At 35.7% G+C, this 13481-nt stretch overlaps 1 protein-coding gene and 1 non-coding gene across 2 annotated transcripts; one reads left to right on the forward strand and one right to left on the reverse strand.

The window, feature by feature from the left end:
- The first annotated feature begins 5363 nt into the window (after positions 1 to 5363).
- LOC145565355 (uncharacterized) lies at positions 5364 to 9747 on the forward strand. Its single transcript, XM_081625391.1, has 8 exons — positions 5364 to 5383; positions 7620 to 7662; positions 7733 to 7984; positions 8130 to 8583; positions 8692 to 8785; positions 8894 to 9008; positions 9123 to 9216; positions 9386 to 9747. The coding sequence occupies exons 1-8, from the start codon at positions 5364 to 5366 to the stop codon at positions 9745 to 9747; spliced, it is 1434 nt and encodes a 477-aa protein (XP_081481517.1).
- Positions 9748 to 13026: 3279 nt separating this feature from the next.
- Positions 13027 to 13097, reverse strand: TRNAG-GCC (transfer RNA glycine (anticodon GCC)). Its single transcript has one exon. It is a non-coding gene; the product is annotated as a tRNA-Gly (tRNA).
- Between the last annotated feature and the right edge of the window lie 384 nt (positions 13098 to 13481).

A 13481-nucleotide genomic window follows, 5' to 3' on the forward strand; every position in this document is an offset into this window, starting at 1 on the left:
AAACCGAGCTCCATTGCATGAAAAAGTGCATTGTGGCGAGGCTAATATGGGATGAGAGTGGGCTGGAGAATGCTTTTGGTGTTGGGCATGGTAGCTTTGGAGATGCGGCTTTGGCTTATCTTGATAAATCGCCAAAATCGAGTCATGGCTTCTTTATGACTGTATGTTGGGCGATTTGGAATGCGAGAAATAGGTGGATTTTTGAAGGGGAGCATTGTAATCCTCAAGAGTCTATGGCTTATGTTAATAAGCTCATGGTTGAGTTGGGAAGGGAGCAAGAGAAAGGGGGTAGGTGTGCTGCCCCTGCTGCTAGACAGCGCTGGAAGCCTCCTCGAAGGAGTGAATGGAAGTTAAATGTTGATGGGGGTGTGGTTGAGGGACTTGGTTCTTGTGCTGGTGCTGTAATTCGTGGTGGAGATGGAGCTGCTGTGATGTGTATGTCTTGGATGGGGGAGGAGAGATGGGCACCTGCCATTGCTGAAGCTAAGGCGCTTCTTATGGGATTACAAGCTGCGTTGGAGTGTGGGTATAGACGCCTAGTTGTGGAGAGTGATTGCCTCGGCCTAATTAACGCATTGGAGTCACGAGAAAGGGGTAGTAGTTGTTTTCACCTAGTCCTTGATGATATTTATCATGTTTGTCGTTCTTTTGATTTCGTTTCTTGGAGTTTTGTTCGTAGGGAGGGAAATAAAGTAGCACATGAGCTTGCTCATTTGCCTTGGGTGGTAGGTAGTCGCTTTTGGTTTGTTAATTTTCCTTCTAGTATTGTTAATTTGTTGTCTTCGGACCTCCCTATTAATGAACGTTAGTTAGCCCTTGGGCTATTTCTCTTCAAAAAAAAAAAAAAGAAATTTAGTTACAAACAAGTAATTAATTTGTTTTATGTGAATATCCTATATTCTTTTATTGGTCTTTTGCACTACTTTTCAAATTGCCAATTCTCAAGTTATGATCAAATTTTGGTTGATGAAGTGAGAACGCAGTGGATGCGCTATGTAATCCAACAAATGTAGTTAAGTTGAAGGAATCAACAAATTTATGTTTGCGCATTTTGATTTGTATATTGTCTTTTTCTTAAATCACATTTCTTTCGATAATTAGTTTTATTTTGACCTTGTAAAACGCTTTATTAGATCTTGAATATCCCTACCTTATAAAAAGTAGAAGATAACTTTTAGAAATAGTGTACTTCCAACTATACCCTCAAAAATATATACAAAAATATGTACAAAAACGTGTATTTACTTACTTTCAACTATACCCTCAAAAACATATACAAAAATATGTTACTTTTTTACCCTCATTAATATGTTTACTCTCATTAATGTACTTCATATTAAATATGTTTTTTTTTTTTTTTAAAAAAAAAAAAAACATATCATCAATTAATTCTAAGTTTTCTTTAACAAAAAACTTATAATGCCTTTTTTTTTAATAAAAAAATTATACTTCATATGTTATTGTTTTTTTTTAACAAAAAACTTGTAATACCTTTTTTTAAATTAAAAAAAATTATACTTCATAGGTTATTTTTATTATTTAAAAAGAAAAAAAATGGTATGTACGAAGAGACTGTTTATTTTTACTCCTTCGTAGTTGCTCTTCTTATTTACAATCTTGTCGTCCTTTAATTGCAACTATTGTTAATGTTTAATAGCTTTTGAATTGAACATTGTTTGATGGCACATAAACAACGTTATGAAATCTGAATTCATATTAAATAGTGATATTTGAGCAGATTTTATCAAAAGGTAAAAGAACTTAAAAATCCTAAAATCAAAAGGTATTAATTATGGAGAGAATTTAAGAGGAAAAATATAACTAAGTAGTTATTGATTTAGTATTAGATATAGATATAGATATTAGATGGTCATAGAACATTAAAGAACTTACATTATTAAGTTTTTAGCTACAACGAATATTTCATAAATTATTACTTCGTATAACCAAATTAAAGCTCACAAAAAAATCATTTGAAGAAAAACACGCTAGGTATTATTGAAAATCAATTAAGAGTTCTAAATTAACAATAGCTTAAGATATAAATTAAAGGAATGTAAATCAATTAAATATTATTAAAAAATAATTTTGAAATAACACTGTCATAGAGGATTTTAAAAATAATTGTCATAAAAGATTTTGGCGGCTTTCTTATATTTCTACAATGCCACCACACAGGCCTATAAACCAAATAGTACATATTAAAACTACTAGGTCTACCACCCAAATCAAAGGTGTAAATACACGCCAATACAACTTCTCTGCAAGAGCTAGCCCTTTCGCGCGCGTAGGTCACCCTAGTTAATACAAAATTACCATTGTTTTATATACTATTGTACAACTTTTTATGTTATGAAACATGTATTTGGTTGTGATAGAAGAAAATATATAGTATATATGTGAAAAAAATCGCTATTACAGTGAAAAATTATTTAAAAGAAAAAAGAAAGAGAAATTTGATGGCAAAGGAATTGACAGCACTACTTTTACAGTGGTTTTAATATACTGTACTTGGACATTTTGTGTGGAATCATGAAAGCACTTTTTATAGCGGATATATAAACCGCCGTAAAAAACTCATTTTCACTTTTACAATGGAGCGATTAATAGTGGTCCAAAAACCGCTATATAAAGTATTTTTAACCGATATAAAAAGCATTTATGTTTTTGCAGTGATAAATTAAATTTGAAAATAGAAATATTTGCATTATTAGGAGTAGGTAAATGTTTTAGTAAACAAGAATAGTTGCATTAGGAGTATACAAATATTTTGAATAATGGGATAGTTGCATGATTTTTTTTTTTTTTTTTGTTTTTTTGGGATGCAAAAGAGGGCAAAGCCCGAAACAAGAACAAAAAAAATAAGCAATAAATCTGGGAGTAGCAACTTCTATAATGTCTTCCTTAAGAGAATTACGTATTTCGATCGGGGGGTCATCAAAATACTTAACTCTCTCAATTTGGACAACACCTAAATTAGCTAAATGATTCGCTACTTTATTCCCCTCCCTATAACAATGAAAAACAAGAATTTTGACCAAAAGAACTGATAATCCTACGACACTCCTTGATAATGTGCACATACTCGCCTCTTTGCACTTGATCACTTTGTAGCGCTTCAATACAAGCCTTGTTGTCCATTTGGATGATTAGCTTAGTTACACCACATCTCACTGCCATCTAAAGACCGAGTTCTATTGCAAGCATCTCATCTATATACGAACTGCAATCCCCAAAACTAGCTGTAAACGCCTTGATAAACACTCCTCTGCAGTCCCTTAAGAACCGGGGCTATCCAATCTAGAAGTGGACTAATCCATCTAATTAAAGCTTCTCTCCTTGTATATGGTATGTGCAAAGGAAGCAACTCATCATTATTACCTCCCATGAACACCTTCCAGCTTTCTTTAACTTTAGCTCTTAAGAAAGAACCTGAGTCTATGGGAATTTCAGCAGCTCTGCCAAATATAGTGCAATTTTGTCACTTCCAAATCCACCAAAGCGTAATTTCAAAGCAAGTAGCCCATTTTTCAGAGAAAATTAAGCCTTCAGCTTTGAGATTTCTACTGTTCCAGCTCTTCAAATCACCTCTAAAGAAGGAAGAATATCTTGCAGTACCCCCAACACTTCTCCATATATGTTTTGCAATTGGACAATCACGAAGCAAGTGAATAAGGTCTTCATCAGTGTTTAGAGAACATCTTGAACATCTAAGATCATCTGTTAGATGCCTCTTGAGTTTGTTAGCATTGTAGAGAACTTTATCATGTAAGATCAACCACAAAAACACACGAATTCTATGTTGAACCGGAGCAGTCCATGTCATCTACCATTTTGGATCTTTTTCCACATGTTCTTCATCTTTGATGATATTCAAGGCATATTTGATTGAAAACCCACCTGATTTAGATCCTTTCTAGAATCGCAGGTCACCAACATCAAAATTCTCAACCACCTAATGTGCTGTAATTTTTTTAAAGATAAAAGGTGGAAGTAAATTCGCAAAAGTATCCCACTTCCACCCCATGCCTTCTTCCCACAACTCTACAATCGCACCATCCAGACCAGGGGGAATTTCACTGGTGGCATAGTCTCGCAAAGGTGCATCAGCAGCCCAAGTATGATCCCAAAACAAAGTGGATTTTCCATCCCTAATTGCAACAGACGAACCCTTATTCACCCACTTAGCATTTTCAGTGATTCCTCGCCATACATTAGACATATTTGAGGATGGTTCAAACATGTCTATGTCGTACCTCCCTTTACTTGGATCGAAGTACTCTTGACCACAATGAGTTTGGCTTTATAAGTACTCTCCAACCCAGCTTTGTGAGAAAAGAAGAATTAGCTTGGCGTGCTGACTGGATGCCTATTCCTCCTTTGTTTCGTGGAAGTTGCAATGTGTCCCATGAAAGGAGATGGATTCGATCCCTTTCCTCATCATCTCCCCATATAATTCTTCGAGTTTTCTAATCAATATTGTCACAAATTAATCTCGGTATCTTAGCATTCTGCATCAAGTAAATTGCTATGGAGGTAATGGTGGATTTTGCCAAGGTAATTCTACCCGCAAGAGAAAGGAATTTCGATTTCCAATGTCAGTCGCCTATCGATTTTCTCACACAAATGAGCATATGTTTCTTTTGTCATCCTACTTGTCAAAGTAGGCATTCCCAAATAGAAATCCAGATCATAGGTTGATTCCATACCCAGGGCATGACTAATCTGTTCTTGGTCCAATACTACTACGTTTTGTGAATAATAAACTCTGGATTTTTGCAAACTAACTCGTTGTCTTGAAATTTCACAAAATCAATCAAGACAATCATGAATAATCACAGCTCTTGTTCTACAGATGCTTCCGCAAAAAGAATTAAGTCATTAACGAATTGAAGAATAAGTTTGACAGTAAAGGGCCAGCCCTACTTGCATAAATTGGTTTCCATTGACCATTAAAGATTGCTTCTTCAATCACCCAATTTAATCTTTCCATGCATAACACAATAAATAGAGGAAGAGGGGATCCCCCTGTCTAATGCCTCGGGTTGGAATAAAAAGAGTTGTCTTTTCCCTGTCCATAACACTTGCATAGTCAGGGATGTGACGCATTCCATAATTACCTCCACCATTAGAGCAGGGTAGGTTCATCTCTATGAGAGTATCGCGGATAAAGGCCCACTTTAGACGATCATATGCCTTTTCAAAATCAATCTTTATAGTCATGTAGACTTTACCACTTCTCTTCCTCTTCATAGTGTGAATGACCTCTTGAACTATAACGATGTTATCCATTATTTGGCGCCCCGGAACAAAGCTAGATTGAGATTAGATGAGTAAAGGCAAAAGGGGTGAGGCGGTTAACAATGGCTTTTGTGATAATTTTGTAAGTCACATTATAGAAACCTATAGGGCGGAATTGAGAAGAGAGCTCTGGGTTTTCATTCTTTGGAATAAGCACAAGGAAGGTCTGATTTAAGGTGTCTAGAAGTCATTTTCCCTCTAGGGCCGCAATAGACATGTCATATACTTTAGGCGCAACAACCTCCCAATGCTTCTGGTAGAAAATTGCCTGAAATCCATCGGGCCCCAGAGCTTTAAGTGAGCCCATGTTCTTTATCACATATTCAATGTCACAGCGAGTATATGGCCGGTTCAATTTATTTCAATCCTCAATCGAAAATTCTGTACATATTCTAGAAGGAATATTATACTCACCCTCCACACCATCATTTGTGAACAAGTTGGCAAAATAATTCACCGCCAAATTTTTAACTTGCTCTTTATCATGAACCCACTGATCATCTTGATCTTTGATGGCCACTATCTTATTTTTCCACCTACGAATAATCGTGCTTAATTGAAAAAATGTAGTGTTGTGGTCTCCATCTTGAAGCCAATCAACTCTAGCTTTTTGATACCAAAGTAACTCCTAATTATTTTAATTAGAAACTAATTGAAACGTCATCATTAAAGGAGAATGCAAAAGATGGCAAACATAGCCCTCTGTCATGAAAGGAGGAAGTATTTTAGACTGTTGTAGTTTACCCCTTAGAATGCAAAATCAACAAAAGTTCCTTCCTATGTATATTAATATTTTTTTGGAAAAATTGTCAAAAATAATACAAACTTTGAGCGGTCCGCTAAAAACAAGTCAATATTTTGATTATTTACGAATAATACGAACTTTAGAGGGCATACGCTTTAAACAGATTATGACCGGTTGGTGACTTGTTTAATAGGTTTATGGGACACGTGTCATTGTCTGATTGGTTGATAATTTAATCTGACTTTTTTTTAATTTATTTAATATTTTTAACTTTTAAAAGATATAAAATATTATTTGTTATTATCATTATTTTAAAAAAAAACCCTCCCCCACCAGTCATCCCTTCCCTGCCAGCATTTTGTTTTCCGACGCTCGGCCCTTCAGCGACCTCCGGCTAGCGCCCCAGCCATCTCCTCTATGCCAACAACGCTAACACAGTATCCTGCCCCACCTTTTACCTAATACCTACCCCGTCTCCCACAAGGGCCACAACCCCCACGAAAACCACTAAAAACTCCCATCCCTAACCTCCAAACCCCGAATTGCTCCTCCCCCACCCCTAAAACCCTATCGTATAGGGGTTTCGAGGGTGGAGGGAAGAGTGGTTGGGGGTTTTGAAGGTTTGGGAGGAAGTTTCATGGGCGTTTCAGGGATTTTAGGGAAGTTATTTCGGGGGGGATTGGAAGGACGACGGGTCTATTGCAGGGGTAGGGGGAAAGGCGGACTGACGATGGTGGTTTGTGACACCAGTGAGTGGGTTGGGTGACGCCGGTGAGTGCTCCGGGGGGAGTGGTGGTTCCATGGTTGAGGGTTAATTAATTTTTTAAAAAAATTATTTAGTTAGGAATTTTTTAATAATTTAATTAAGTGTTATATAAGAAATTAACCATCTTTTTTTTTTTTGAAAAGTAACCATAATAAAAGTTTGATTATGAGTTAATTAATATATTAAACAATTTTATTAAAAAAATTAACAAAATGTTAACTGGTTCTCTAGGTTATAGGTAAATTATCTTGTTTAAAGCGGATGCCCCCTAAAGTTTGTATTATTCGGAAATAATCAAAAGATTAACTTGTTTTTGGCGGATCGCTCAAATTTTGTATTATTTTTGATATTTTTTCCTATTTATTTTTTGTAAAGGTTTTTTATGTGGTCTTTTACATAATAGATTAAATTACCTAATTGTTGATGATGACTGCTAAGGGTCATGCTTATAGTCCTATATGCCACATAGGCAAAAGTTGTTATAAAAGATTCTTGCTGACTTGGCAATTCTATTAGAGTTTGTTATGCTTACAACATTGTAATAGAGCTAGTATAAATACTCTATCTATAGCTTTCTTTCATTTTATTCACCGTTAATGAGATACTCTCCTATCTTTTCCTCTCTAATTCTTCTTCTCTTCCGTTCTCATTGTTCTTTATTGAAATTAATTAGCAGATTTCAATATGGTATCAGAGCTTATGGAATTCCATAATTGATGTTGAAATTTTGCTAATGTTTTTTGTTCTTCATTCTTTCGCAATTTTCTCTCTGATATTTTGTTTGCTGTTTTCTGCTTATATCTACAGATATTTTACAGATTTGGTTGATAAATTTCTGCGGATTGTTCTTGTGAGTTTGATCATTTTCCTTGCCAAATTCTGTTGTTATATTTAATTTCTTTGATAAATTTCTTGATCAGTTGATCGCGATGCCAGAAAATTCTAAAACTCTTTCTCCTACTCAAGATCCTACCAGTCCATACTTAATTCATCTTTCTAAGAACACCAGTCAATCTTTGATTTCTGAGAAGTTTTCTGGTGAAGGTTATGGTGAATGGAAGCGTAGCATGATCATTGCTCTTTCAACTAAAACCAATTTATGTTTCGTAGATGGAAGCCTTCCTCAACCAGCTGTTGCAGATCCGATTCACTCGGCTTGGAAGAGGTGTGATGTAATCATTATATCTTACATTTTGAGATCGTTAGATACCTCCATTGCTTGTAGTGTTCTCTATCTACAACATCAAGAGATATCTGGAAGGATTTGGAGGAAAGATATTCACAAACATCTGGTCCTCAGTTGTCACATTGCAGTAGAAATTATCTGATCTTCAACAAGGAGCTGAAACTTCGATTGCAGAATTTTTCACTCAGATCAAAGTAGTTTGGGATCAGATATGTGAAATGAGTCCTCTGCCTACTTGTTGCTACAGTGGCTGTACTTGTGCCTTGACTCAAAAGTTTCTTAAGCAGCAGCAAGAGGAGAGATTGGGGCAAATGTTGATTAAATTGAACAGCAAGTTCAATAATACTAGATCTAACATTCTAATGATGCATCCACTACCTCTTATTTCTCTTGCTTACAAATTGTTAATACAAGAGGAGAAGCAAAGAGAATTGAGTGTTGATGATAGCACTACTAAGGTCATGGCATTTCCTGCTGATTATAGGAAGAATCCGCAATTTTACAAGCCTCAATATCAGAATTCAGCAAGCAATCAGAAGATGATGGTGCAGAATAGGAAACTCAATCCAATTTTATGTGATGACTGTAAATTTCCAAGCCATACTATTGATAAGTGTTATAAGATTCATGGATATCCGCCTAACTTTGGCAAGAATAACAATAAGTTCAAAGGCTAGAAGGTTGCTGTAATAGTTCAGAATGATGATGTTGATGATGATGTTCCTACTGATTCTAACACTCAGATTACTATGTCTATGGATCATTATACCTCTATCAGGAAAGCTCTGTAATCTCAAGGCATTGGTGCAAGCTCAGCTAGAGGTTCACTTGCACCAACAACGTCTGCAGGAGCTTTTGTGGCAGGTTCATGTCTTACTACTTGCTCAAATTCTAGCTGGATAATTGAAAGTGGAGCAACTGATCACATATGCTCTAATATCGATTTAATCAGTGAATATAAGGTGTTTGATAAGTTTCCCAATACTATCACTATTGCTGATGGCAAGAGAGTAATTGTTGAACACATTGGAACTGTTAATTTTGAGAATGGGATATAGTTAGAAAATGTATTGCATGTGCCTGGTTTTAAATTCAATCTGATTTCTACATACAAATTATGTAAGGATTTGAATTGTGAGGATAAATGCTTAATTCAGGCTCCAAACATGAATCATTCCTTGGTTCTTGGTAATTTGAATTCTGGATTATATGCTATTGGTGATTCTGATCAAGTGCAGCAGTAGAATAGAGATCAGAAAAAGGATCTTGCAGTTATAGATGCTTCTTTGCTAGCTGACAGAAGAGGCTAAGCTTTGGCACCTTAGGCTAGGGCATTTTCCTTTTAATAAGCTGCATTTAGTCAATAATGTTTTTGGTTGTATAGCAGGATGTGATATAGTCTGTCAGGTCTGTCATAAGGCAAAGCAGACTAGGTTGACATTTCATTCTAGTTCCTCTAGATCAAATAAGTGTTTTGATTTGCTAAATGTTGATACTTGGGGTCCTTACAAGTCTAAGACTCGTGATGGCTGTAGTTATTTTCTAACTATAGTTGATGGTTTTTCAAGACACACTTGGACTTTTTTGATGAGAAATAAAACTAATGTTGTTTCTATATTGCATAATCTTGTTATGTTGATTGAGAATCAATTTGGTGCTAAGGTTCTGTGTATAAGGACTGATAATGCTAAGGAACTGTGTGAGGGTGAAATTTTGCATTTGTATAATGGAAAAGGCATTGTGCATTAGAGTGTGCGGATACTCCATATCAAAATGGAGTAGTTGAGAGGAAGCATAAACACTTGTTAGAAACTGCAAGGAGTCTATATTTCCAGTCAAGGGTTCCAGTCAGGGTGAGTGTTTTCTATGTGCTACTCACATAATCAATAGAATGCCTTTGAGTAGTGTTGAGTTCAGTTCCCCTTATGAGAAGCTGCATGGTACAAAGCCTAAGCTAGAACATCTTAGAGTTTTTAGTTGCTTATGTTATGTCTTAACTCTTAATAATGACAAAGCTAAATTTGATCCAAGGGCTAGTCCATGTGTTATGCTGGGAAATCCTCCAGATCAGAATGCATATAGGGTGTTGAACTTGGAGAATAACAAAATCATCATTTCTAGGGATATTGTATTTTATGAGAAACACCTTCCCTTTCACTATGATGCAACTTTAACTCAACCTAAAAACCCATTTTTCTACCTACAGATTCATCTTTTAACCTAGATACTCCTTTTGAATCCCTAAGCCTTTCATTCTACCACTTGAACCTGAATCTCAACCTAACCCAAACACTGTTACCTGTCCTGTTCCAGACACTAATACTATTTCTGAATCTCAACTAGACACTGCTGCAAATAACAGAACAAAAATTCAAACACAATCCCAGAACTTGTAAGATAATTTATTAGACCAAGAAAATGGTCTTCCCACTTTGACAATTTCATCTGTATTGCAAGTAATGTGACTGAGCATTGGTGCAATCTAGTTCAGTTCAGTCTTATTCCATTTGCTGCTGGAGCATTGATCAATATAGTTTCTCAAGTTACTGAACAATTACCTAGAAGCTTCACATCAATTTGGTTTGGTTGATGCTATGAAGAAAGAGCTGGATGCTTTAATGGTCAATAAAACTTGGGAATTGTAAATGGGTGTTTAAGATGAAGTTAAAGGCAGATGGGAGTATGGAAAGATTGAAAACAAGGCTGGTAGCTAAGGGGTTCACCCAGAAATATGACATTGATTACTTGGAAACCTTCTCTCATATGGTTAAAATGATCACTATAAGGTGTCTCTTGTTTGTTGCAGCAAGTAATCATTGGACAATACATATAAGCAATGCTTTTCTTCATGGTGACTTGTCAAAGGAAGTCTATATGAGGGCTCTTGAAGGATTAGCCAATCCCAGCAACTTGGTTTGCAGATTGAGGAAGTCACTGTATGGGTTGAAGCAAGCATCCAAGCAATGGTTTTCCAAGCTTAATGCTGAGCTCTTAGCCATGGGACAGATTCAGTCAAGAATGATTATTCACTTTTCTTGAAAAGGAATGAAGCTGTTGTAACAGTAATGGTAGTTTGTGTTGATGATATTCTTGTTACAGGATCAGATTCAGCAGAAATTGAGCATTTCAAAGCTCATTTGCATGCTTAATTTAGCATCAAAGATCTTGGTGTGCTGAATTATTTTCTGGGAGTCGAGGTGACTCACTTGTCTTTTGGCATACTCATGACTCAAAAGAAATTTACTAAGGAATTGCTTAATGAATGTCAAATGGATGTTTGTAAGGCTGCTAAAACACCTCTCCTAACTGGTGTCAAGTTGCAAGATATTGTTGGTGATTACTAACCAGATCTAGAGTTATACAGATCTTTAGTGGGGAAGCTAAATTTTCTGTCACATATTAGGCCTGATATTGCTTGCTCAGTCCAGACACTAAGTCAATTTCTTCAGGAACCTAGGCTATCACATGTTCAAGCTTTACAACATGTTCTAAGGTATATTACACATACTCTGGGGCAAGGTATTCTACTAAGGGCTTCAGACAAACTTACTTTGCAGTCTTTTTTTTACTCTGATTGGGCATTTTGTCCAGCTACAAGAAGATCTGTATAGGTTATATTCTTCTACTGGGAAATTCCCCTATATCAAGGAAGTCTAAGAAACAATCTACTGTTTCAAAGAGCTCAAGTGAAGCTGAATACAGAGTTATGGCAGCAGCTGCATCAGAAACAACTTGACTTGTTAGATTGCTTGGTGATCTAGGTGTTACAAACTTGCAGCCTGTTACACTCAATTGTGATAATCAAAGTGATATACACATTGGGAGGAATCCTATATTTCATGAGCGCACAAAGCACATTGAATTGGATTGTCACTTCACCAGGGAAAAGGTCATAGAAGAGTTAATCAAGCTGACTTATCTTCCCACTGCTGAGCAACTTGCAGACATCATGACTAAGGCTTTGTCTGTAGCACAACACTCTAAGCTTTCTTCCAAGCTGCTCATGCTTGAAGAATCCATCAATTCCAGCTTGTGGGGGGATGTTGATGATATATATTGACGACGACTGCTAAGGGTCATGCTTATAGTCCTCTATGCCACGTAGGCAAAAAGTTGTTATAACAAATTCTTACTAACTTGGCAATTCTGTTAGAGTTTGTTATGCTTATAGCGTTGTAATAGAGCTAGTATAAATACTCTATTTGTAGCTTTCTTTCATTTTATTCACAGTTAATGAAATACTCTCCTCTCTTTTCCTCTCTAATTCTTCTTCTCTTTCGTTCTCATTGTTCTTTATTGAAGTCAATTAGCAGATTTCAATACTAATAAAATTTGATGTACGGAGTACTACGTAGTTGTAAGTGCTAGAGCTAGACACTTCAGAATGCATGACTGTAGCTGATAAGCAAATTACTTTTTGTGATAACAAGCATGATTTTAAGGTCGTATTTAAATATAACGGAAAGGCAAAATGTAAGTAATTAATGTAAGAAATTTTTTGAGAAGTACGAATATTGAGTAATACATAATCGCATTGTTTAAAAAATTCAAAATAATCACCTCAGATGAGGCACTTTTAAAGAAGGGGACAATTTTGATGGACTCGCAATTAATGGGTTGAACACTTGAACAAATAAGCATGTAAATTTGGGATTGTGTATTAGAAAACCCTTTCAATGTCTAAATTAGCTCGGGGATAATATGCCCAGGACATTATTGTTGGTTTAATTTAACAAGAGATCAAGTGCAATAAGCTAATAAATGCTATGGAGTGGGTAACTCTAGAGTGCTTTTGGGAGACTTATTTGTGCTCATCATGAGGTAATTAAGGAAGATGGAACTAGAACTTAGGCTAATATAAGTAACCTTTGGGTTTGATGGGATTATTTTATTTATTTTTTTTTTTTTTTGAAAAAAGATAGGTACGAAGTTAGGAAAGTGTTCTCTCAAGATTAACCCCTAACTTATCAGAATTAATTAATTAAAAAAGAAATTTACTATAATGAAAATTGGGAAAATGAAAAAATTTGCACCAGCCGGGAATCGAACCCGGGTCTGTACCGTGGCAGGGTACTATTCTACCACTAGACCACTGGTGCTACTTATTGTTATTTATAAAACCAGAATTCCATTAATATCTTTTATTGTATTCCATACTATTTAAGTTTATATATCTTTATATAATACATACACCATACTTTGTACTAAAATGAAACTTATAGTTTCAAACATTTTTCTTTTGAATCAATCATAAACTCATGGGGAAGGAATGTAAGAAAGATGTAAAGTTGTTGGCAAGCACCCAATAAAGGGACATAGAGATATTGTTTTGTACGTTATGCGCATGGTGACGATGGGGCTTACCATAATTTAATCAGTGGACTAGTTTTTGTCAGCTTCCCCTTTTTGCTTAATCATTTTGATGAGAGTAGCACTCGAATTTTCGCGCAATCATAATTTCAAGCTATTGAACTCAAATATGA

This window comes from Chenopodium album, chromosome 10 (assembly GCF_948465745.1).
Source record: "Chenopodium album chromosome 10, dcCheAlbu1.1, whole genome shotgun sequence".
NCBI classification, from domain to species: Eukaryota; Viridiplantae; Streptophyta; class Magnoliopsida; order Caryophyllales; family Amaranthaceae; genus Chenopodium; species Chenopodium album.

Coding starts and splice junctions, on each gene's coding strand:
- LOC145565355 (XM_081625391.1), top strand. CDS start 5,364: ATGGCTTTTGTGATAATTTT. Junction 8,786..8,893: donor ACCTCTATCAGGAAAGCTCT/GTAATCTCAAGG, acceptor CTCAAATTCTAG/CTGGATAATTGAAAGTGGAG. Junction 9,009..9,122: donor CTATTGCTGATGGCAAGAGA/GTAATTGTTGAA, acceptor AAATTATGTAAG/GATTTGAATTGTGAGGATAA.